The 23,561-nt window shown below is 40.4% G+C and overlaps 1 protein-coding gene across 2 annotated transcripts in view; it reads right to left on the bottom strand.

The window, feature by feature from the left end:
* STAC (SH3 and cysteine rich domain) overlaps window positions 1-23,561 on the bottom strand; it is a 140,607-nt gene that overhangs the window by 19,803 nt on the left and 97,243 nt on the right. For both annotated transcript variants that reach the window (XM_087918088.1, XM_087918089.1), the window contains exons 5-7: window positions 14,504-14,619; window positions 9,466-9,547; window positions 6,248-6,318 (exon numbers count right to left, since the gene is read on the bottom strand). In XM_087918088.1, the coding sequence (XP_087774214.1) occupies window positions 6,248-6,318; window positions 9,466-9,547; window positions 14,504-14,619 (269 nt within the window). The remainder of the gene's footprint in view (window positions 1-6,247; window positions 6,319-9,465; window positions 9,548-14,503; window positions 14,620-23,561) is intronic.

Genomic DNA, 23,561 nt, shown 5'->3' with positions numbered 1-23,561 from the left:
GAGTGCCAAAACTTTGTTCTTCAGCGGCACTTCACTGTCCTTCTCAGACTACGCAGAGGACCCCCAGACAGCAGCGCAGGCTGCCCAGAGCCCTGGGCAGCAGAGGACAAGCACCCAATCTGGCCCTCAAGTTCCCAGGGCCCTACAGCCCAGTCCTGCTTCCCTGAGGGGTACCCAGCTGCGCTTACCTCCTCCTCAAGGCTGCTGTTGCTCTTCTCACTCTCCTAGGGCATATGCAGAAGGGCAAAGTGTGTGGGTCAGAGGGCAGCCCACTTCCTCTACATGTGAGGAGACCCGGCTTTGTAACCAAAGCATCCTCAGCAATAGGATGAGAGACCATGAGGAAAGGTCAGGAAGAGGGGACAAGGGAATGGCAAAAGGACAGCAGGGCTGTTGGTGGCCAAGTGCTAAGGCAGGACTTCCCTCAGAATCTGACTCCCTCTCATTATAATCTCCTCCCTCCCTCCCCTCCCCTTTTTCACTTTTCTTCTTTATGCTTCTCTCTTCATTTTCCTTTCTTCCTTCTTCCTTCCCCTCTTTCCTTCTTTTTCTTTCTTTTTTGTCCCTTCTTGGATGCTCAAATGCAAAAGAGGAAACATTTCTCAATACCTCCTTGCCTTGTGATCAAATGCCACTAGGGTGCATGGGGTGGGGTAAGGCGCATAAAAATTAAGCTAAGGTGGGGATGGGGGGGTAGAGTTGCCATACTATTTACCTTTGAACAGTTGCAGCCAGGCCTTTCACATCCTGATACTTGTCTTGCTGGCCCACTTCCTCTGTGGCTGTCTATCACTGCTTGCGTGCATCACCTCCAGCCTCCATTTTGCTGTCAGAGGTCTTCAGGAAAGGCCTCTGCAGCTGAGAAACAGGCTCCAGATTGACACGCATGGGACTGCTCACTGTCAGAGGCTTTCAGGATTGATTTGGAGCTTTGCTATCAGCTGCAGAGGCCTTTCTTGAAGGTCTCTGATGGCAAAATGGACACTGGGACAATGTAAGCATCAATCTGGACTTCACTTCTTGGCTGCAGAGGCCTTTCCGGAAGGACTGACAGCGAAATGAGGCCAGGGGCCACCGGATGTGTCAATCTGGAGCCTGTTTCTTGGCTACAGAAGGCCGAGGACAATGCCGAGGACAATGTGTGCAAGTGGCATCAAGTGGCTGCAGAAGAAGTGGGCCAGCAGCAGGCTCCTGCTGGACAGGGCTAATAAAAGATTAGATTAGATTAACAGAGTTGGAAGGGACCTTGTATGTCATCTAGTCCAACCCCCCACCTAAGCAGATGATCCTACACCATTTCTGACAAATGGCTCTTGAAAGCTTCCAGTGATCAACCTTCCACAAATTCCAAAAGCAAGCTGTTCTGTGGCAGCCCATCAAACATTGGAACACTGCTATCATGTCTTCCCTGGTCCTTCTCTTCACTAGACTAGCCATGTCCAGTTCTTGTAACCGTTTTTCATATGTTTTAGTCTCCAGTCTCCTCATCATCTGGTTGATCTTCTCTGCACTTTTTCTAGAGTCTTTTTTTATAGTGTGGTGACCAAAACTGGATGCAGTAGATTCCTCTCACAGTTACTGTTTAAAGCCTGGTTTCACCCATGTATATATGTACTTTTGTTTTTCTTGACTGTACATTTCTTTACATTGAATTTTATTTTGTTAGATAGGGCCCAGTGTTCAAGTCTATCAAGATCCATCAGAGCCATGGGTTGCTGACCTCTGTTCTAGGGTGTTAACTATTCCTGCCAGCTTAGTATCATCTGCAAATTTGGTAAGTTCCCCTTCTATTCTTTCATCTAAGTCGTTTATGAAGATATGGAAGAGTACTGGGCCTAAGATTGAACCATGTGGTACTCCACTGCTTAATTCCCTCCATGTAGATGTAGTTCCATTAAGGACCACTCTGGTTGATGTTTCAGCGCTATTGGATGTAAGGAGTGGGTCTTCGCACTCCCACACTGAGTTATTCTTGTTGGAGGGCTCTGAAAGGAACTAAAGCCACCCTGTAGGGATGGTGAACAAAAGAGGGACACCCTGCAGGTTGCAGAGATCAGCAACTCTCCTGCTGGACTCAGGGCTTCTTCCCTCTCCCACAATGAGAAGAGAGAGTCATCATGGCTGCCACAAAGCTGGGACAGCCGAGGCAACAAAGAAATTGGAAGCAGGGATAAACAAGTAGACATTAAGTACTGTAAAGTTAGGGAGGCTGTAAAGGAGAAACTGATAAGATTACAGCATTGCTCACAATGTCTACCCAACAATTTTGAAAAAGAACTAGGCTGGAGTCACATAAGCTGCTCAGCTAAAATGTTCTTGAGCTTTTTGGGGTTTGAACTGTGAATATAATTCAAAAGAGCTTTGCACAATGTGTGAGTCCAGCCAAATAGGACTATCATGTTTTCTTAAACTTACTTTATATATTTTCTTTAATTTTAATCTTCAAGCTTTTCCCATCTTTTTTTATATTTTTTCCAATACATTGCTTGATCTATTTCTTTAAATCCTTAATACATTATTATATATATCTTCATATTTATTATATTTTAACTTCTTATTGTGTCAGGTCTCCAATTTACTCATCTATTAATTCATCATTCCAGCAATTCACACATTGTCAACTTAGTAACAATAATAATAAGAAAAAGTAACAACAATAATACAACACTCCTATTTGCCAATTACAAGGTGCTATCCCTGTGGTTAAACATATCACATAATTGATCCCCCCTTAGATTCCCATAATTTAACTTTTTTAACACTTTAAAAAAGAAGAAAAAGACACAATAATAATTTTCTAATAGTTACTACATTACACATATCTCTTTTAAATCTGGGTCTGCAAGTTCCCTTTATATATGTTGTGACTTGGAGATTTGAACCTGCTCTGTCAGAAGACATAGGCTCGAGTGATGAGGAAGATCTGGCATTAAGGTTTGAGCCTGCTTTGTTGAGTGACACAGACGGGAGTCAGGAGGAAGAGGAGGACTTGGCTCTAAGATTTGAGCCTGCTTTGCTGGAAGTTTCGGAGTCATCTTCTTCCCCAGAATCTTCCTCCCTGATTGTGCCTCAGGTGTTAGCAGATAATCAGGAGAGCGTGCCAGAGTCATTGGCTGAAGATCAAGCCGAGAAATGCTGGTTTGATGCAAGGCAAAGATGCAGGCAGAAACGTGACATACAACGTAAAAGGAAATGTCAAATCAGAGACTGAGAAAAGAGACTGACACGCCCCTCAGGGAATATAAGGAGGCGTGTTAGCTCTGAATCCCTGTTCGGGTCAACTTGTTTATTTAAGTTATCAGTTCAGACAAATTATTCTGTGTAGCGCTTGCCTCTGATTTATGGTTCTGCTCGTTATCAGACTTGGTAGGCAGCTTCTGGGAAAACTGCCAAAGACAGATTCAGCCAAAGGAAGTTAACTCTGTCGTTCCTGTTCCTGTCTGTTTGTGTATTTTCCTTTGGAAATTTGGACTCTCACCTTGTGGCTACAGGTGAGACAGAACATACATACATACATACGCGCGTGCGTGCGCACACACACACACACACATATGGTATTCAGCTTTGTTTGGGTATTTTCCCACGTCATTGTAGTTGTGCTTTTAAAGTTGTAGCAACGTTTCGGCAGAATCTCATCTGCCATCATCAGGCTTCTGTATTGTGTCCGTCTGTATACAGAATACAGAAGCCTTGATGATGGCAGATGAGATTCTGCCAAACATTGCTACAACTTTAAAGCACAACTACACTGATGTGGAAAATACAAACAAAGCTGAATACCATACATGTAAATACCATGAAAACTTAAGAAAACAAATATATATATATATATATATATATATATATATATATATATATATATGGATCTTTGGTTGTTGGGTTTTCTCCAGCGTAAGATTCGAAGTATCTAGGCAACGTTTGATGAAGTCTCATTCATCATCTTCAGGCTTCTGTCTCGGCTCTGTGCTTCTCAGAGTAATGTGAGATTGCAGCTGCTTCCTCCTTTTAACTGCCAGTGGGGTGGGACTTGATTGGGTGGGGGCTTGGCTGTGTTCTGATTGGGTGGGGGTGTGTTCTCATTGGTAGGGGGTTTATGAGAACACACACCCACCCAATCAGAACACAGCCAAGCCCCACCCAATCAAGTCCACCCCACTGGCAGTTAAAGGAGAAGCAGCTGCAATCTACATTACTCTGAGAAGCACAAGCCGAGACAGAAGCCTGAAGATGATGAATGAGACTTCATCAAAGCGTTGCCTAGATACCAATCTTACGCGAGAAACCGAACAACCAAAGATCCACATACAAATACTCCATGCAGAACCTCAGAAAACAAATATATATATATATATATATATATATATATATATATATATATATATATATATATATATATATATATATATATAGACTAATCCATCATTTCATAAGAACTAATATTGTTTCCCCTTTAACTTTACTCCTATTCTGTTTGCCACAACTTATTAATTCACTTAGTATTATTGATATCTTTATTCTGATTACCTCTCTTAATTTCACAACATAAAGGGAGAAGAAGCAAACAATCACTACAATAGCAAGACAGTATCAATCCCCGTCTCCCATCTTAGTACTCTATATTCCACTATTTATCATTTCTTATGTTGTTGCTTATTAATTCTTAATATCATCTCATAAATAGAAAAAAAGCAAGCAATCACAGTGGTAACAAAACAATATCAGTCCCTATCTCCCCTTTTAATAATCTATATTTCTTTATTTTCTAAACAATATTATCATTTATTTGTTTAAACTAGTCCTTATACTCTTGCAGAACCCTCTTCTTTATAATTTTCAATCAGCCATTATCTCTGTGCCTTTTGATTAAATAATTTCATTTCATTGTTATGTGCTTGCCATTATTCCTTTCTTTCCAAATCCTGTTTCATTCTTGCCTTTTTTTATTACTCCAATTTCTATCTCCCTTCTTTTCCATTTCTCCCCCCTGAAGTTTCCTTTCCTGCTGTTTCCTTTTCTTTTGTTTAGTTTTTAGAATAAACCCCTTTTTAATTATGATGTTGAACCTCCTATTATTAATTCTATTTCTATTTCTCCTTTGCTTAAGTTTCCATTGGTTCAAGTGTTCATTTAAGATGGCTACTTCTTGCATTGATTCCTCTTCTTGATGTTGTTCTTGGTATTTTGAAACCTCCATTTCCAAAAATTGCAATGCGAAACTAAATGATTTACCTTCTTTTTGTAGCATGTCTTTCATATTTTTAAGTTCCAGTTTAAGGTCCAATAATATTCCTGCCATCTTTAAACAATGTTTATAAAGATTTTCCAGCGTAAATCTAATGGATCAAAGTTTTAAAATAGAAAGTGATATTTATAAACAATTCCCTTCTCCATTAGATGGCACTCTTTGCTGTTTTTGAAGTCAATTCTTCTCCTTTTTCCCCTCCTTCACTCGTTCAAAGATTTTAAAGTTCCGGTATCAGTAAGTCCAAACATTAATTTTCAAATTTTATTTTCCACCTTGACACAGCCCAGTCGAGCTTTAATAAACCTGTTTGGTGTCAGGGTTGTATATTTAATTATTTCAAAGACAAGTTTTTTCTTCCGGCTTCTTTCTTTTCAGTATAAAGCCACTTCATCTGTCAGAATTTTTTCTTAATTTCTTTGTCTGCCACTTAAATCCACTTTCATAACGATTTAAAAAGATTTCAAAACCAGCGTACCTTATATCAATATTCTCCTGGTTTCTATGCTGTCCTCTTTTTCATCTCTCCTCCTGCACAAACTTATTCCAGCAGTCTTTTCCCTTTCAGGGTGGCCATATTAGACCATGGCTTCAGATGTCTTTGGGAGGGAGTGTTTGCCAAGCCAGGGAGGGGATCAACTGCTCTCCTCTACCTGGCCGGCGGTCTCCCCTTTCTTCCACCACCCCTACGAGGTGACTTCTGCCCCAAATCTGGACGATCGGGACTCTCCGACGAAGAAGCTTGGACCAAAGCCACAGATGATCGTGGCAAAGGTCTGCTTTGAGGAAGTTCAACTGGAGGTACCTGATTAGTGTACTTTTAAAGTGACAAGTTTCTATTCTATTCTATTTTTCTTATTCAATTTTTTTCAATTCAGCTTTTTTTCTATCCATTTTTTTCTATTCTATTTTTATCTATTCTAAATTCCAAGTTTTATTTAAAAAAAAGGATATTTGGGGAGCAGGAAGCTTATTCTGCAAATTATATTATATTCAAAAAGTCACCTGTAGTGCCGAGTTAATGTTCTTTGGTTCTTCTCCAAAATCTGACATATCGTTTATTGAATATGTAAATACTGTAATCAGAGAGAAAAATATATTTTAGGATTTTAGGCTTACCTGCCTAAGAACATCACCAATTGTACTACTACTATGTTTTCACTTCATTTTGTCTTTGCTTGCAAGGATTTATAACTTTCACTCCTACTATGATGCCTTTCCTAAGGGTTAAACCACCAATGTCCTATACTTCTATTTCCATCTGTGAATATTTTTAAAGTTAGAGTTGAAAGCCACGATCATTAATTCCATTATTGGTATTAAAAACTTCACTTTTTAAATAGTCCCACTTATTCTTTAACTGAAGGGAAATGTAAGGGAAAAATGTAAAGAAAGTACAAAGATTTTATATTCAAATATTTTGTTCTGTTATGTATATTTCTCACTTTTCTTTCTGACATATGACTTCTAATATATTAATTACCATCAATATTCAACAATTCTGTTTTTAGAAATTTAACTGTTTTTCTGGAACTGATAATGCTCACATGAATATCAATTGTTACCAAGTATCAATTGTCACCAGACAATGGTACTTTCCTGGGAATCTGAGGTGGATAACTCTATCTCATGGGGATCATTCTATCTCTTCCTTAAGTTCTATAAAAGCTTGGTCCTTGGCAACAATGCCATATTCCATATTAGCATAGGACAAAGCCTAAAAACTGCCTTATAAAATGTATGTACTTGATTTTTAATAATCTATCACACCTTGCATGGCAACAAAGGAGGGCCACAAACTGGCACTCCCTCCCTCTCATCAATACTGACTGCAACTGGCTCTGGAGAAAGGAGGAGAGCCAACACAATACAGTGCCGCCCATCTCTAATTCTGGGTTTATTCTGAAAATTGGGGGTGGATGATACTGCATTGTGCTCTCTTCCTTTCTCTGGAAACAGTCAGTGTTGATAGAAGTAGAGACTCCTCTACTTTATGGGGTATCTCAGGGTTCAATTCTTTCTCCCCTTCTATTTAACATGAGGCTTCTGGGTGAGGTGATTTGTCAGTTTGGGGTGTGATACAATCAGTACACAGATGCCTCCCAGGTTTGTATCTCCACACTAGACCATTTGACTGATACTGATCCCAGTGTCTGGGACTGGATGGATGCTCAATCTTAGCAAGATGGAATTGATGTGGGAATTTGGGCCCCCTGGAGACAAGGCTCTTTCATCTTTGGTCCTGGATGGAATTTCACTGCTCCAGACAGACCTAGTGCACTATCTGGGGGTTCTCTTGGACTTGTGGCTCCCATTCAAAAAGCAGCTGGGAGCTGTAGCTAGGAGAGTCTTTGCACATCTTTGGGTCATGTGTCAATTGCACCGATACCTGGACTGAGAAGCCCTGCCTTGTAACCTCTAGGTTAGAGTACTGTAACATGTTGTACATGAGGCTATCTTTGAAGACCATTCAGAAATTTCAGATGGTGTGGAATGTGGCTGTATAGATAGCAATGATACTATCTAGTAATGATAAATGGTACACATAACACCACCCCCTGCATGAGCTGCATTGGTTATTGCTGTATTCTTGGTGCAATTCAAGGTGCTGCTAGTTACCTTTAAAACCCTTCATTGTTTGGGACCATGGTAATTGAGAGACTGCCTTTTTCCAAGGCAACCTGTCCAACCAACGACATTCAAGGACCTTGGAGTACTCACCTCTAATTATCTAAGTGCCAGAGCCCACTGTAGCAACATAGCTAAAAAGGCATTAAGAGTTGTTAACCTAATCCTGCATAGTTTTTTCTCTGGTGATATTGTATACTAACTAGAGCATACAAAACATTTGCTAGATCAATTCTTGAATACAGCTCATCTGTCTGGAATCCGCATTGCATATCGGACATTAATACAATCGAGAGAGTCCAGAGATATTTCACAAGAACAGTCCTCCATTCTTCTACTTGCAACAGAATACCTTATGCCACCACATTTTAGGCTTAGACAACTTAAAACTATGCCATCTTTTGTCTGACCTAAATGTAGTACATAAAATTATCCATTGCAATGTCCTACCCATCAATGCCTACTTCAGCTTCAACCACAACAATACACGAGCACACAATAGATACAAACTCAAGGTAAATCATACCAACTTGATTGCAGGAAATACGACTTCAGCAACAGAGTGGCCAATGCCTGGAGTACACTATCTGTTTGTGGTTTCTTCCCCAAACCCCCAAAACTTTAACCTTAGATTGTCTACTATTGACCTCACACCATTCCTAAAAGGTCTGTAAGAGGCATGCATAAGCGCACCAACATGCCTACCATCCTAATGTTCCCAACATGCCTAATGTTCCCTTTTATTTTCATCCATTTCATGTATTAATAATTATGTTTATGCTTATATTTGTTACCTAATACATGCTTGACAAACAAATAAATAAACCAGATCAAGTAGAATGAGCATGCAGCCAGAGTGACAGCTGACACGTATCAAAAGATGAGCTTTTTCACAGGAGTCCTACTCTATGGAACATCCTCCCTTCAGAGATTAATCTGGCCTCAACCTTGTTAGTCTTTCATAAGATCCTGAAAAAGTGGCTATGTCCCATGCCTATGTGCTGAATGTGTTAAGAGTCCCATTTCCTGGCTGTATTGCTAACTGGCCAAGTATCTTCACATGTACCCTTCAATACACTTGATATCCTTAATTAATGTTTTTGTGCTCTGTATCAGAATCCTTGGGAGCACAACACAAAAGGTGTGTTGTTATAATAGTTTTTCAGGCAGCATGAGAAATTTTCTAACTGCCAAGAGGAATGTTTTGGAGGAGTTTTGGAATTTTTTTTTTTATGCTGATCTTCTGACTAGATCAAGTAATGATCATACTGTTCCTATTCTGGTGAGGTTTGTTGGGAAACACAGATAACTCCATCAACATCCTTCCTGCACTATGTAAAATTGTGCATTTCTCACAGATCTTTTTAAATATGGAAAACTTAAATGTTAAATATGCTGTGAAATTTTTATGATTTGCTGGCAGCGTACCAAGAAACACAACATACTTATTAAAAACTGTGGGAAGTAGTAGGGAGCAAATAGTAGCTGCCTCCCCAATATCTGTTTGCAGCTTCTGACATTAATCCCAGAATAGGATTTCTATTTCAAGACTCTGAGATAATCTGTGTTTTAGCTATATGATAGCTTGCACTCACCGCTATTGCTGCGCTGCCTATTTAGGTCAAACATATTTCCAAGGCTGCCTCTTTCTTCTGGAACTTCTGCCAAATCTGATGTCTGTAATAGACAAAAAGGCAACATAGTGAAAATTAGTAACAAGGTGAAGAAAACTGAGATCAAACATTGCAAACAGGTTGATGATGGTAGTGAGAATATGGGAATTAGAATGGAGCTTCAGTGCTGCTTTTCTATATTATCCAGAGGCAATTTAAATCCTCAATGGAAGCAATATGGAGGATAATTTGGTTTCCTAGATGTTAAATGGAGAGCAAACATATTTTCTTATTTAGACCAGAAAAGAAAAAGGCTAAGTTTTTTTAGAGCTTCCATGTGAAGTAGGTTAGATCAGCCTTCCCAAATATACTATACACTCAACATACTAAGGGTCAACTCATATAATTCCCTAATAAGCATAGCTATTCAAACAAGAGGAAGACATTGTATTTCCTTGTATGCAATGCTGATGTTTCTACAATTACTTAACTGAAAGTGAAAAGATGCACTGTTAGAATCAGGGGTGGGCTGCTGGGGGCTTGCAGGGGCTCAAGCGATCCCCTAGCTAAGAATCTGGGGGTTCAGTGAGCCCCCAAATGCCACTCCTGGCTGGCCCCGCCACGGTCACTGGAGGCTTAGTGCAGGAGTGAAGCAGCCCTGCATCTACCTTGGTGCCATGTTTGTGTGTAAGGCAGCCTTCGCTTCCTGCCGCACAAAGGGGAGGGGAGAAAGATGAGAGAGAGAAAAGGGAATTCTCCCCTTTTCTCTCTCATCTCTCTCTCTTTCATGCATGCATGCACGCGCGCGCACACACACACACACAGAGGATACCCTCCTGGGCTGGGATCACAGTGGCGGCAACAATGATTCCTCCTCCCATTGCCGCCACTGTGCACTCATGTCAGTCGCTGGCCGCACTGCGCAGGAGAGCCAGAGCTCTTCCTTCATTGCATTTGGCAGAAGTAGCAGCTGCTCCTTCTTCCTGAGCTGACACGAAGGTGCCCATGACTGGCAGCTTTTTGTGATTCCACGTACTTTGCTGGCAGTTCAGCGCTAGCCACAGTCCCCTTCGTGTTAGCTCAGACAAGAGAGAGAAATGAAAAAAATGATGGAGAGAGACAATGAAAGAGAGGAAAGTGAGAAACAAATGAGAGAGAGAGAGAGAGAAGAGGGGAGAGAGAGAGAGAAGGGGAGAGGGACACAGAAATGAGAGCTGAGGGGAGAGAATGAGAGGGGGAAAAGAGAGGAAAACAAATGAGAGAAGGAAGAGAAAGAAAGAGGGAGAACAAAAAGAAAAAACAAAGAGGCAGAGAAAGAGAGAAATGAAAGAGAAAAAAGAAAAAAGAAAGAAAAATGGGAAAATGTTGGAGGCAGAGAATGAGAAAGAGGAAAAAGAAACAAATGAGAGAGAGAAGGGGATGGGGAGAGAAATGAGAAAGCTGGAAGGAGAGAATGAGAGAGGAGGAAATAAATGAGAGAGAAGGGGAAAAGAAAGGAAGAAAGAAAAAGAAAGAAGAGAGGGAGAGGGGGTGGAAAAAGAAAGAAAAACAGAAATGAGAAGGAGGGAGGGAGGGAGGGGGACAGAGAGAAAGAGGGTGACCCATTTCCCACAGAAAACACCAGGAACAAAAAAATCCTGGGTAGTCATGGCTGGAGGGGTCATGTGACTGGGTGGGAGTGGCATTGAATTGGCCATGCCCACCCACGCAGTCATGCTAAAAAAATGTGAAGCCACCCCTGGTTAGAATTCAATATGCTTTTGGTTGCTGTACTGAATCCTGATGATGGATACAGACACCATTATATTTGTATCATATTTACTAAATCCCTATTTGGGATCAAGTAGCTTAATAAAGAATTTAGTCTATTCTGCTCCAAGTAAGTATGAATGCAATTGACTATGAAATAACACGATCCATTTCTTCATTTGCACAATATGGTTCTTACCCATTCCAGATTTTATTTCATAACGCCTGACTTTCCTCTGAGAGTTTTTTTTAAACAAATGGCTATGAAAAAATATAAGCGGATCTCATCTGGGGGGAGACACAGTAGGAGATCCATGCAGAGAGTGATAAGGACAGGGAGAAGATTATAGGCAGCTTGCTTCCCATTATTCAGGATACTACTTATAAGTGCTATGCACTTAGAACTCAAAGCATTGTTAGAGATCCCATACACCCTCTTTACAGTCTGCTTTTGTTGCTCCCCTCTGAGAGGAGGTTTCGAAGTATCTATAGCAGGACTACTAGATTTGATGAATGAGTAGACAACTTGCTGGGTCATCCTTTCAGAGATGTTTGTTGCCTAAACAGAGAAACATAATGACTACCAGTTGAGTAGAACTACAGAATGACAAGCAGTGGGAATGAGAGAGACTTCTGACTTCTTGCTGGCATCCCCAGCAAGTTTTTTTGTGGGAAACTAGCAAAGAGTATCACAAATCTTCCTTTGTCCCTCCCTCCCTCCCTCCCTCCAATTCCCACTTGGAAATTTTTTTATAAAAATAATAACGTCCTGTAAGCCGCCTTGAGTCGCCATGGCAATATAAATTCAATAAACCAACCAACCAACCAACCAACCAACCAACCAACCAACCAACAAATAAATATTATTGATGAACCATAGTGGGTGCAATTGGATCACCAATTATTTTTTAATTTTAACTATTGCACAACATTATTGTGTGGAGAAAGGAAGAAGAAGAATGAAAAAATATTACTGCCATAAACAACCTGAAACTATGTGGAAAAATAACATACTAAATATACTAAATTCTAAGTTTGAATAAACTGAAGTTCATGAGTATGTGAGTGTGTGTTTGTGTGTTTTTCAAAATGACTGTAGTACTAAAAACTACACATTTCATGTGTCATCTGGTATTTCACAGTCTGATTTGACAAGAGGTAAATCCCACAATGTCTTGGCATTAGAAACTTATACCCACTCTCCATCTGATCAAAATTTCAAGGCAAGCTGACATGTTCAATATTTTTGTGCTTGAGTAATCATTTATTATTTAAGAGAATAGTGTACTCATTTGGCATGAAATACACTTAGGAAAATCTGATCACTGAATGAATTGCAGAAATCAAAGGAAAGGAGAAAAACATTAGGAAAAAAATTTCTTCTGTTTTTTTTAAATATGACAATGATAGGGTTTGATAGATCACTAGACAAACTATGACCTTTTAGGTTATTATTTCAGAGATATTTGCTTATTAGCTATCCCAATGCATTCAACAATGGCAGAACGTATACTGTAACTGAAAAGTTCTTAACAATTCAGAGATACATTCAGAGATGAATGCATAGCCCATATTTGAATTTTATAATTTTATAACACATTCAAACATCAGCACAGGAAATACACATTTTAATAGGGATATAAGCTCTCAAGAGATCACTTGAGGATTACTTCTTTGGAACAGCTTTAATAATGGTAATTATAGGAGAGCAGATATTGCATGCGAGATGTAAGACTACATCTTACTACTGTTCTCTTACTACTAATGCATAAAACAGGAATCTTATCCAATTAGAGATGCAGGAAATTGATGGTTTCTGGATGCAAATTGTGTACTATATAACTCCTCCTTCCCCTCCTCCTCCTTTTATGACTTATGTTATCAGATTAGGTGCAAAGCCATGCTGTGGATTTCAGCATCTATATTATAATTAGATGAGAACAAAGAAGATGAGAGTTTGTGGCATCTATAGAATGTTAGGTTGCATAACCTCACATTGAGCTATTTTTTTTTCAGTATTTGGCAATGATACTTTGATTTTTCTAAAAGAAATTGAGAAGTATGATATATTTGGAAAGCAAAGCTCAAAGAATTACTCCAGTTTTACTCTTAACTGCTGTAAATCTTCCGTTATGCAAAAAAATTGTTAAGAGTCCTAAAGAAACCCAATATAGTATGCAGGATTACATTACAAAAATTAAACTGAAGTTATTATTGCATAATACAGATTCTCATTATCACAATCAGAATAAATACCTAAATAACCTAACCTTGTAATTGCTTTCCTCCTGAAATTGTAATTGTAAACAAGGTATCCCATTTTTTCACCGAAATATTTTTGTTTGCTTAGTCTAGATAGATTTGGCCAAATAGAGTTGGCTCTGGATAGGAAGGAACTTGCTTCAGAAAAGTCTATAGTTTGGGCATTTTTGTAGATTTTTTTTCACTCTGTCAGTCCCAGTGTCAGGGCTCCAAGTAATACACCCATTGCAAACAGAACTTGGAGGCAAGTTGGTTTCTCTAAGGACAGATTTATTAGGAGATATCATCTTGGCACATACTGGTAGAAAGCCAGCTCTGAATGTTCCCATACTTCCCACCACATTAAAAAGTAAAAGTTTCCTGTTTTCTTAAAACAATAAATCACGTTGTCCAGTCTGAATACTGGCTTGCTGCCTGGTTACATCTCTCCTCCTCCTTTGGCCAACCAGCTAGCCATTGGAATGTCTCTGACTCATCAGAAAACTATTTTGTTTTGGCTATAAAACCCCATCTATCTCTACCCCCACTTCAGCTACAGGCTGTGTCAGTCTGAAGCCATGTGAAAAGTAACCCTGATAGGGGAAAAAAATTCACAGAAAAAAAAACAGCTGCAGCCAGGTCAACTTCAGGCTTGACACCCAGAGAGCTCAGGATTTTAAACTTTAATTTTAAATGAGTTGTCTGTTTTTGTTTTACTTGCTGTCTTGTATATTTCAGTAACCATTTTCTTTTAACTCTTTTTCTTCTTCAATTTTCCCCATATTTCTATAAAGCCTTTGCACAATCCTTTAGTTCAAAATTTTCAATACTTTTAATTATTTTTCATTACTATTTCTTCTATCTTTATCCCTAATATTTATATTCTTAGCCTTCTCTTTGATCTACTGTTCTTTCCTTTCCAATATATAAAAATATAAATGTTGATTATAAAATTGAGGAAAGGACATAAAAAAGGCCAGATACTATTAGGAAAGTTTTTAAAGAAGAGAGAAAGAAATGATATAATTACAGAATTTCTTTTGGGAGAGTCCGAGCTACTTCCAATACTGCCTTTCTTGGTTTTCTGGGCCAGTGAAGTTCCAAAGCGAAGTGTTTCATACACAGGGTCAACTTTATTGCCACAGGCTGAGGAGAAAAAAACAAAACATTGGTACATTTGAAAGATAAGACAGAACAAGTTCTTTCCATAAACAATGAAAAATATTATGCACCATGATAATTACAATCCAACTGCTATGACAGCATGACAAGGTAGCAACAATGTTGCATTGGAATATCTACAAGAAAAACACCTGCCTGCAAGCAAGAACTTGTGGAACCATAAATTAGACAAAGTAATAGAAAACGATGTTGTTCTGAAACGTTAGAATTCAACCAGATAAGCAGTTGCCACATAACTCCATAGATTTTCAATAAGAAAGACAAAAAGTCTGAATAGTGGACATGGCAGTACCTAGAGGCAGCAGAAGAGAAGAGAAACAATTGGAGAAGGTAATAAAACACTAAATCTATAAATAGAAATAGAACAACTATGGAAAAAGAAAACAAAGATAGTACTAATAATAATTGGCATATTTGGGTGCAATCCTAAAACTGGAACACTACTTAAACACCACAAACATTGACAAAATCACCACCAGTCAATTGCAAAAGGCAGTTTTACTTGGAACAGTAAAACATCCTGAGACAATAGCTTCAACACCATCAAGCATCCACATCTTTCTATCCCAGGTCCTTGGAAAGGACTTGGTATGTTGAATGAAAATGCCAAATCCTGTATAAATATCTGACTGACTGTGCAATAAACAGTAAAAATAACAACAGAAGCAATGTTTGGCAAAGTTAGATCTTAGAAGAGGGGTGTCAAACTCAATTTCATTAAGGGACAGTTCAGCATTGTGGCTGTCCTGCAGGGGCTGGGAGGAGTCGTATGACCAGGGTGATTGCAACTGACTAGGTGTGGCCTGCGGGCACCGCAGTTTGATGTCACTCATGTAGGTGGTGCCTATGGTGCTGGATGGGATTGGGGAGAGAATCCAGAATCCTGTTGGGTGGGGCAGTGGGTGGTGAACTCATCCTGTGAAAGGATGAGGAAAGACAAGACAGGGGGCAGGGCAGCTGCAGCCAGAAACCTTCAGACCACAAGTTCACTGCCCTTTGTACACGGGGGGAGGGGGCAATGATTTCTGGTACACAGAGCCCACTGCTACCACTGGGCTGGCTGTCCAAGCAGCAGGCAGAGGTGGGGGCAGACATGTGATGTGGACTGCTGGATATGCTTATTCCATCCCACTGTCTGTTTTGGTTTGTGGGTGGAGAGCAGGTTGCCGATGATCATCTTCTTCTCAGCTCCCTTGTGGGTCTTCCCCTTGGCCTACACATGGAGTCTTTTCCCCTTGTGCACCCGATGCACCTTGGCCTCACTGTGGGCTGCCGCTATCACCACTCAACAGACCCATCCAACCCCAATGAGATGAAGTGGCAAGCTAAAAAGCCAAACAAATGTGGTAGAGCATGCTCAGGCCCAGCAAGCAAAAGATAGCCACTATGAATGGGAAAAGCCATATCCCCTATCAGTGCCATGGCCATCCAGGGCCTGCAGAGATGGGGGGAGGCATGCGATCCCAGTTGGGCTTGTGCAGCCATGGCAGCAAGGGAGATCTGGCCTTCCCCACTCACAGTGGCTGTCTTTTACCTGCTGGGCCTGGGTATGCTCTACTACCTCTACTTGGCCTTTCTAGATCTCCGCTTTACCTCCTTTGGGCTGGAAAGGCCTGGTGCTCCAGGCAGTGCTGGCAGGGGTCTAACTGACCTGTGTGAGCTGCTGGTGGCCTTGGTGGTGGCAGCACCCTACAGCTGTGCAGAGGTATGTCAGATATGCAAGGGAAACGTTCTCCACATGTGGGCCAAGGACAAGGCCCGCGAGGGGGCCAAGATGGCTGAGGAGATGACCAGCAGGATCTTGCTCTCTAACCGCAAGCAAAAACAGTACGCGGGCTGATGGTGTCTGGCAACAGCTGCCCCACCCTCTGCCTCACCTTGGTTCACAATGGTGGCAGTAGCCACAAGCAGAGGTGCAGGGGCGAGGCATGCAGTCTGGCCTGTTGGATGCTCCAGGCAGCCACCTAGCTCATTCCAGCCACATGGAATGGAGCAGGTGTGTCTGGTGGTCCGCATCATGTGTCTCCCCCTGACTCGACCTGCTGCCGGTGCTGCCACCACTATACCTGCTTCTTGGAGTGCCAGCTATGGAGCCCTTGCTGCTGGGCACCTCTCCACACACAAACCTGAAAGGGCGGAGACACTGGTGTGGGTGCAGCACTTATCTTTAACCTGGTGGCATCTACACAAGGATGGGATAGGCCAAGGCAACCCTGGCCCAATGCCTCCTGTGTCATGTGCACGTGCAAGGATAGGGTGGGCCAGGCCTGTGCACACGTGTGCCTGCCTCCTCCTATGTGCACATATGCCTACTGGGATAGGGTAGGCCGGGTCTGTGCATGTGTGCGCCTGCCTCCTCCTGTATGCACATGTGCATACCAGGATGGTATGGGTTGGGCCAAAGTGATGCAGTCTGGCCCTTTATAGTTTCCAGGATGGCCGCATGGGCTGGATCCAACCAAATCATGGGCTGAATCTGGCTAGTGGGCCTTGTGTTTGTCACCCCTGTCTTAGAACAAAGCCTCCAGACATCCTCCTCCATGCTTTATCAACTGCTTATTATTTATGGAAGATATGTTGTCACACTGGAACTACCCTCAGTTTTATGACCAGATGAAAAAGATTCTAGAAGAAAATGGAGCAAGTTCACTTACGCAAAGATTCTATGCTGGATGGAGAGGAATCTGAAACATTAATAGAGCTACTATTGGACCACTACAGTAGAATTCTTTCCATCTCACTGCAAAATTCTGTGACACCATAGCCATTTCTTCTTTGATTGTTGAAGAAAACAGAAGTTCATCTAGTAGCCAACATTCCCCCCTCCCCCAAAAAATCTTCCTATTCCTATAAGATGCCTATTACTGGTGGTAATTTCTACGACTCTCAACAATTTTATATTTTTTCGACCTGCGATTCCTGGCCTTTTAATCCATGTTAGCAATGACATAGCAAAGGGCTGGTCAGCTAGCTAATCTGTTGCATACTGCTGCCATTGTTGCTTCATGCCATTGTTGCTCCATTGATGATATGTGAAATCAATCAGTGAAGGAGATAAGTAGGAAGGCAAACAGTCTGTGCTCTTGTTGGGGGAAAGTGGGAAATTCTGGTAGGGAGAATCATCTTCCCTGCTCTTTGACCCCCCAATAGTAACAGCAGAAACTGAGGACCGGAGGAAATGACATTGAAGAAGATGTGGAGAAATGTTCCACAGGTAGTGTAGTAGGATAGTTAAGAGGTTCAGAAGGTCTAATTTATTTTATTTATTTGTCAAGCAAGTATTAGGTAGCAGGTATAAGTATAAGCATGGTTATGAATACATGAAATGGATACGAATATAATAGAAACAATAGATCAGGGACAGCAGGCAAGTTGGTGCACTTATGCATGCCCCCTACAGACCTCTTAGGAAAGGGGTGAGGTCAATAGTAGACAGTCTAAGGTTAAAGTTTTTGGGGTTTGGGGAAGAAACCACAGAGTCAGATAGAGTATTCTAGACATTGACCACTCTGTTGCTAAAGTCGTATTTCCTGCAATCAAGTTTGGTGTGGTTTACCTTGAGTTTGCATCTATTGTGTGCTCTTGTATTGTTGTGATTGAAGCTGAAGCATTCATTGACAGGTAGGACATTACAGTAGATAATTTTATTTACTATACTTAGATTGGACTGAAGGCGGCATAGTTCTAAGTTGTCTAGGTCTAAAATTTCAAGTCTGGTGGCATAAGGTATTCTGCGATGAGTAGAGGAGTGGAGAACTCTTCTTGTGAAATATTTCTGGACTTTCTCGATGGTATTAACTCTTTTAATGCCTTTTTGGCTATGTTGTTACCGTGGGCTCTAGCACTTAGATCATTAGAGATGAGTACTCCAAGGTCCTTGACATAGTTGGGATCATCAACAAGGTCTTGATTATTCAGCTTGTATTTTATTTTCGGATTTTTTTTTCCGATATGTAAGACAGAGCATTTATTTGTTGAGATTTGAAGTTGCCATTTGATTGATCATTCTGATACATAGTTGAGGTCATTTTGAAGGGTAGCAGTATTGTCAATGATGTTTACATCATCAGCGAAGAGAACACAGTTGCTCTTAATATGATCACAGAGGTCATTTATGTAAAGTGTAAAGAGAGTTAGTCCTAGAACGCTGCCTTGGGGGAGCACCACTGTTGACAGGTACAGGATTTGATAGGGTGTTCCCTATTTTGACCATTTGTTGCCTGTTTGACAGGAATGCTTCTATCCAGTTATGCAGGTGTCCAGAGATGCCATAAGATTTTAGTTTTAAGAGTACTTTGCCGTGTACCACTGAATTAAAGGCTTTATAGAAGTCTATGTAAATAGCGTCAATTGCTTTGCCCTGATCAAGTTGTGTAGTCCATATGTTTTTGCAGTGTAGGAGTTGCAGATTACAGGATATTTTTTTTCTGAAACTAAATTGTTTATTAGAGAGTAGGTTGTTTGTCTCTAAGTGGAGAATAATGGATTGGTTAATAATTGATTCCATGATTTTACAGGTGATACAACATAAAGAGATTGGTCTGTAATTTTCAACTAGGCTGGGGTCTGCCTTTTTGAAGACCGTGGCTTGTGATCATAGTTTTGGCAAGGAGCTGGTCCTGAAAGATTTTTCAAAGATTATGCTTAGAGGTTCGGCTATGGCAGTGGAGAGCTTTTTAAAGAAGTAGGCACATATTCAGTCCGGTCCAATAGATAGAGATAGTTTTAGATTGCATAGTGCTTTTTCAACATTGTCTTCTGTAAAATCGATATGTGTTAGATCATTGTAGTTGTCTGTGGTTTGACTAGGAAATATTGGGCATGACATTGCTGTTTACAAAGACTGAGCCAAAGAATATGTTAAAGAGGTTGGCTTTAATGGTGTCATCACTGCAGTCTTTACCATTAGGTCCTTTCAGGGGTGGGATGGACCTTGAGTCTTTTAGTTTGTTGTTTACAAAATTGTAGAAAGTGTGGGTGGAATTGGTGCGTAGAAGGTTTTCCTCTTGCTTAATGTGATAATTGGTACATTCAGTCTTTATCTGGTGACATACATTTTTGTATCAGCTTTTAAAGTTGGCAACGTGACCAGATTTGTTTTTCCGCAAAAGGGATTTCTTTTTGGATTGGAGCTTCCTTATTGTTATGGGTAATTTTTTTTTACCCATATGGGGTAAAGTTTTATGGGTAAGGGTTTTGGGGGGTTTTTTGGGAGTTGTTATTGGTACATATAGTTTGATAACTCTTTTGACTTCAAGTAAAAATATGTTGTAATGGTCTTCTACAGTATTGCATCCAGAGAATAGAAATTGCCAATCAAGGGATGAGAGATCGTTGTTTATAAGATCATAGTTGCCTTTTTCGAAGTTATAATTGGAGATTCTGTCATTATGATGATTTTTGTGAGGACGTATGTTCAGACAAAAGTCAATCATGCTGTGGTCACTTTTGGAAAAGGGTTCTTTTATTTGTATTGCATAAATTGAATTTAAACTGCTGCAGAAGATGAGATTGAGACAGTTGTTAAGTCTAGTGTTGTTGGTTCCAGTCCCAGATTTGTTATAGCATTGTAGAAGGTTGCATGTATGGGTTCAGTTGTACATTCATTTAGGGTTTAATTAATACGAGGAAGATTGAAGTCACCAAGAAAGATAAAAGCATGTGGGCAGGAGGTTGCCCATGTTAGTAATGAATTTAGCTTGTTTACATTTTCGATGTCATAATCAGGGGCTCTGTAACATAGTAAGAATCGAAATGTGATATTTAAAGACAGTGCACAGACGATGGTCTCAGGAAGAGCAAGCTCCTGGGTAACTTGGATGTCTTTTAGATGTAGGAACTTTTTATAGAAGATAGCAACACCATCTCCTCTACGGATTTCATGATCTGATCGGTAAACATGATAGTCTCTTACTGTGGTAATGGAGTCAGGGAGAGATGCATTGAGCCATGTTTCAAAGACAAATATGATGTTGAATTTAGCCATATTTAGTAAGAGGAGAAATTCAGGTATTTTATTTACAAGGCTTCTTTCATTGAGTCGCTTGCATGTAAGGCCAGTTGTAGTCAGAATTGAGGTAGTTAGGGACGTGCGTGCCTAGTTTTGGGTGATGGTGGATTGATGATGTAGGATTGGAATGCGGAGTTGTGGGTTGTATAAGTTACTTTTAATGCAATCAGTCAATATATAGGTCCTTCTCTCCATTGTCTAAACATATTTTGAGTTGTGTGCAGAGTTCAAGGGAGCAGATTCTTTGCAGTATGAATAAGTCTGGTCTTGAGCGAAGTTTTTTGTGGTTGGGATTGGTTTTTGCAATGGCGCTTATTGTATGAATGAATATGCGTTTGCTGGATTCATTTTTGCAAACAACTCTACAAAATCTTGGGGCCACAGAGCCATCATTGTATTTGAACTCAGGGCCATCTCTGGTTATTTCAATGATACCTTCAGGAGATATGTTTGTTGTATTGGAGTTGCTCATGAGGTTGAGAACTTGGGTGATATCATCTGATTCGTTGGTGTCTTCAAGACCAAATAAAATGGCATTTGGATGTTTCTGATCATGTTCCATGATGTCTCTGATGAGTAAGGGGATATCATTTGTGGTATTTGATGGGATAGTGATTATTTGTGGCTGTGCTTTGGTGGTTATTTTTGGTTGTAGTTGTGATTGTAGTTGAGGTAGTAGTTGTGGTATTGGTTGTTGAATTGAGATTTGATTTTGAGCTGTTAGGTGTTCGCTTATCTGTGCTGTATTTTTTTTCCAAGAGAGATTAGTCTTGCTTGTATAGTTTTAAAACATGTTACTAAACGTTCTTCTATTGAGTGAATGGATGATTCTATGTTTTCAGCTCTATCAGACGGGGGACTTAATCTGTTTAGCTTAGGTAAACATGATGGACATAGACAGGGAAATGTATCTGATGTTTTTAGGAGATCAGCTAGGTTTTTGGTTAAGTTTAAATAGGTGAGGTGGGCTTGATTGTCACATAGGTGGCATTTAATGTTATTTTCGCTTTCATTGATGGTTTCAAAACATTTGAAGCATGTGCAGGTGATTGGGAAGTCATTGGTAGAGATATTATTCTTTTGTTGATGTTTGGTGGAGGGTTTGGAGTTTTTGGCTGGCATGGTCAATGACAATAGTACATTAAACAATTACAATAGCTAAGTTAATATGACAGGTAGACAGTTACTTAATGAATGTTGGTAATTACTGTTAATTGATAAGATAGAGAACAAATCAATAGTAAGGTTACTTATTACTAAAAAAATCAATCCATCAATCGACTAGGTAATCAATTATACAGTATTAAATAACTATCAATCAATAAATCAGTAATTAGCGGTCATTTAACAATTAATTATTATACTATTAAATGATGAATCAATTATTTTAGACAAAGCATTATCTATCAATAATAGGTCTTGAGGTAATGAAACAATGGAGGTAGTGAAGTATTGGAGGTTAATAGTGAAAGGTTCCTTGGTTTTTCCTTAAAGCCACATTGTTTGGTTTTTTATTTTTTTTTAAAGAGGCAGTGTTGCTTGAAGGAGCTTTGTTAGTGTTCCGTGGAAGACACTTTAATCAATTACGTTTCATTAGATCATGGAGATGTTACAATCAGCTGCTTGAGATAATTGAATGGAGAAGATTTGAATGAACTCTCCAACTTAGGAGTTTTGAATGGATGAGATTTGGGTAGGGATTTAAATGGAGCTTGTCCAATCAGCTGAGTGGGGATTTAAATGTCTAATCAGCTGGGTAATTTAAATGTAGGAATGAAAGTTAAAGTTTTGTAAACTGGTAGAATATCACCATTGATTTAATGACATCTAATTGATTGTTTCCTGGTGAGGTAGAGGCTAGTTTTGTTCTGCTTCTCAGGTCTTCCAGCCAGCTCAGAATCTCCACTTAGTTCAATATCTCCATTTATATTTCTCTCAGACTCTCCACTAGTTTTATCCTTCTCAAGTCTTGGTCTCTCTCTCCTCCCTCTTTCTTTCTTCCTGCCAGCTATCCGCTGTGGCTCCGGGGAAACTCTGTGGGGGATTTGAGTGGAGACACATTGTCTGACGTGGAAGGTACTCCAATCAGCTGTGTGGGGGATTTAAATGAAGGTGCATTGTTTGTGCTCTGCTGGCTCCAAGTGATCAGGTTCAAGAGCTCCGGCTAGCTTGAGCTCCATTGGTGTAGTTAATAGGGCTCGAGGGAAGGAGTTCTGCTTCTCTGGGAAAGGAGGGGAGGGCTCAGGAATTCAGTGTTTTTTTGGGCTATGGTTTGTTTTTGGGAAGGCTCTCTGAAGGAGGCCGATAATTGTCTAATCGCTCAAGCTAGCAGGAGCTCCGCCGGCGTGATTTGGGCTCCAGGGCTTCGGAATCCAGCGTTTTTGGGGCTCCGGTTTGCTCACGGTTTCTGGCACAGGCAACAGCTTTAAAGGTGATTTCTGGTGCAGGTCGTGGCTTTATAGGATGATAGTGCTCCAGGAGTGAGAGCCTCACCTTCCTAGTTGGGTGCTATTAGGAAGACCACCTTAAGGTGAGTGAGGGTAATCCTACTGATTCCATGCTGCTGATGTGGCTGCACTCCTGGTTGAATGTGCCGTTATGTTACCTGCAACTGCAATGACTGGCTTTCATACGCTTTTGTGATAGATGGTTATGGTCTTGCCCAGTCGATGTATAAAGCGATAGTTATATACAGCTAAGAAAACAGTCCATCTTGTAATTCTGGGGGATAATATGTTTGGTGTTGGTTTGTTTCCTGCTATGATGTCTAGGAGTGGTTTGTGGTCTGTGACTAGTTCAAATTGTCTCCATAAAGATATTCGTGAAAATGTTTAATGCCTACTACTGTAGCTAGTGTAACCTTATCTAGCTGGCTGTAATTCCATTCAGCTTTGGA

Source organism: Pseudonaja textilis, chromosome Z, assembly GCF_049901715.1.
Source record: "Pseudonaja textilis isolate UNSWEBS1 chromosome Z, rPseTex1.2, whole genome shotgun sequence".
In the NCBI taxonomy this organism is placed as follows: domain Eukaryota; kingdom Metazoa; phylum Chordata; class Lepidosauria; order Squamata; family Elapidae; genus Pseudonaja; species Pseudonaja textilis.
This window is presented reverse-complemented; position numbering and strand designations above follow the sequence as displayed.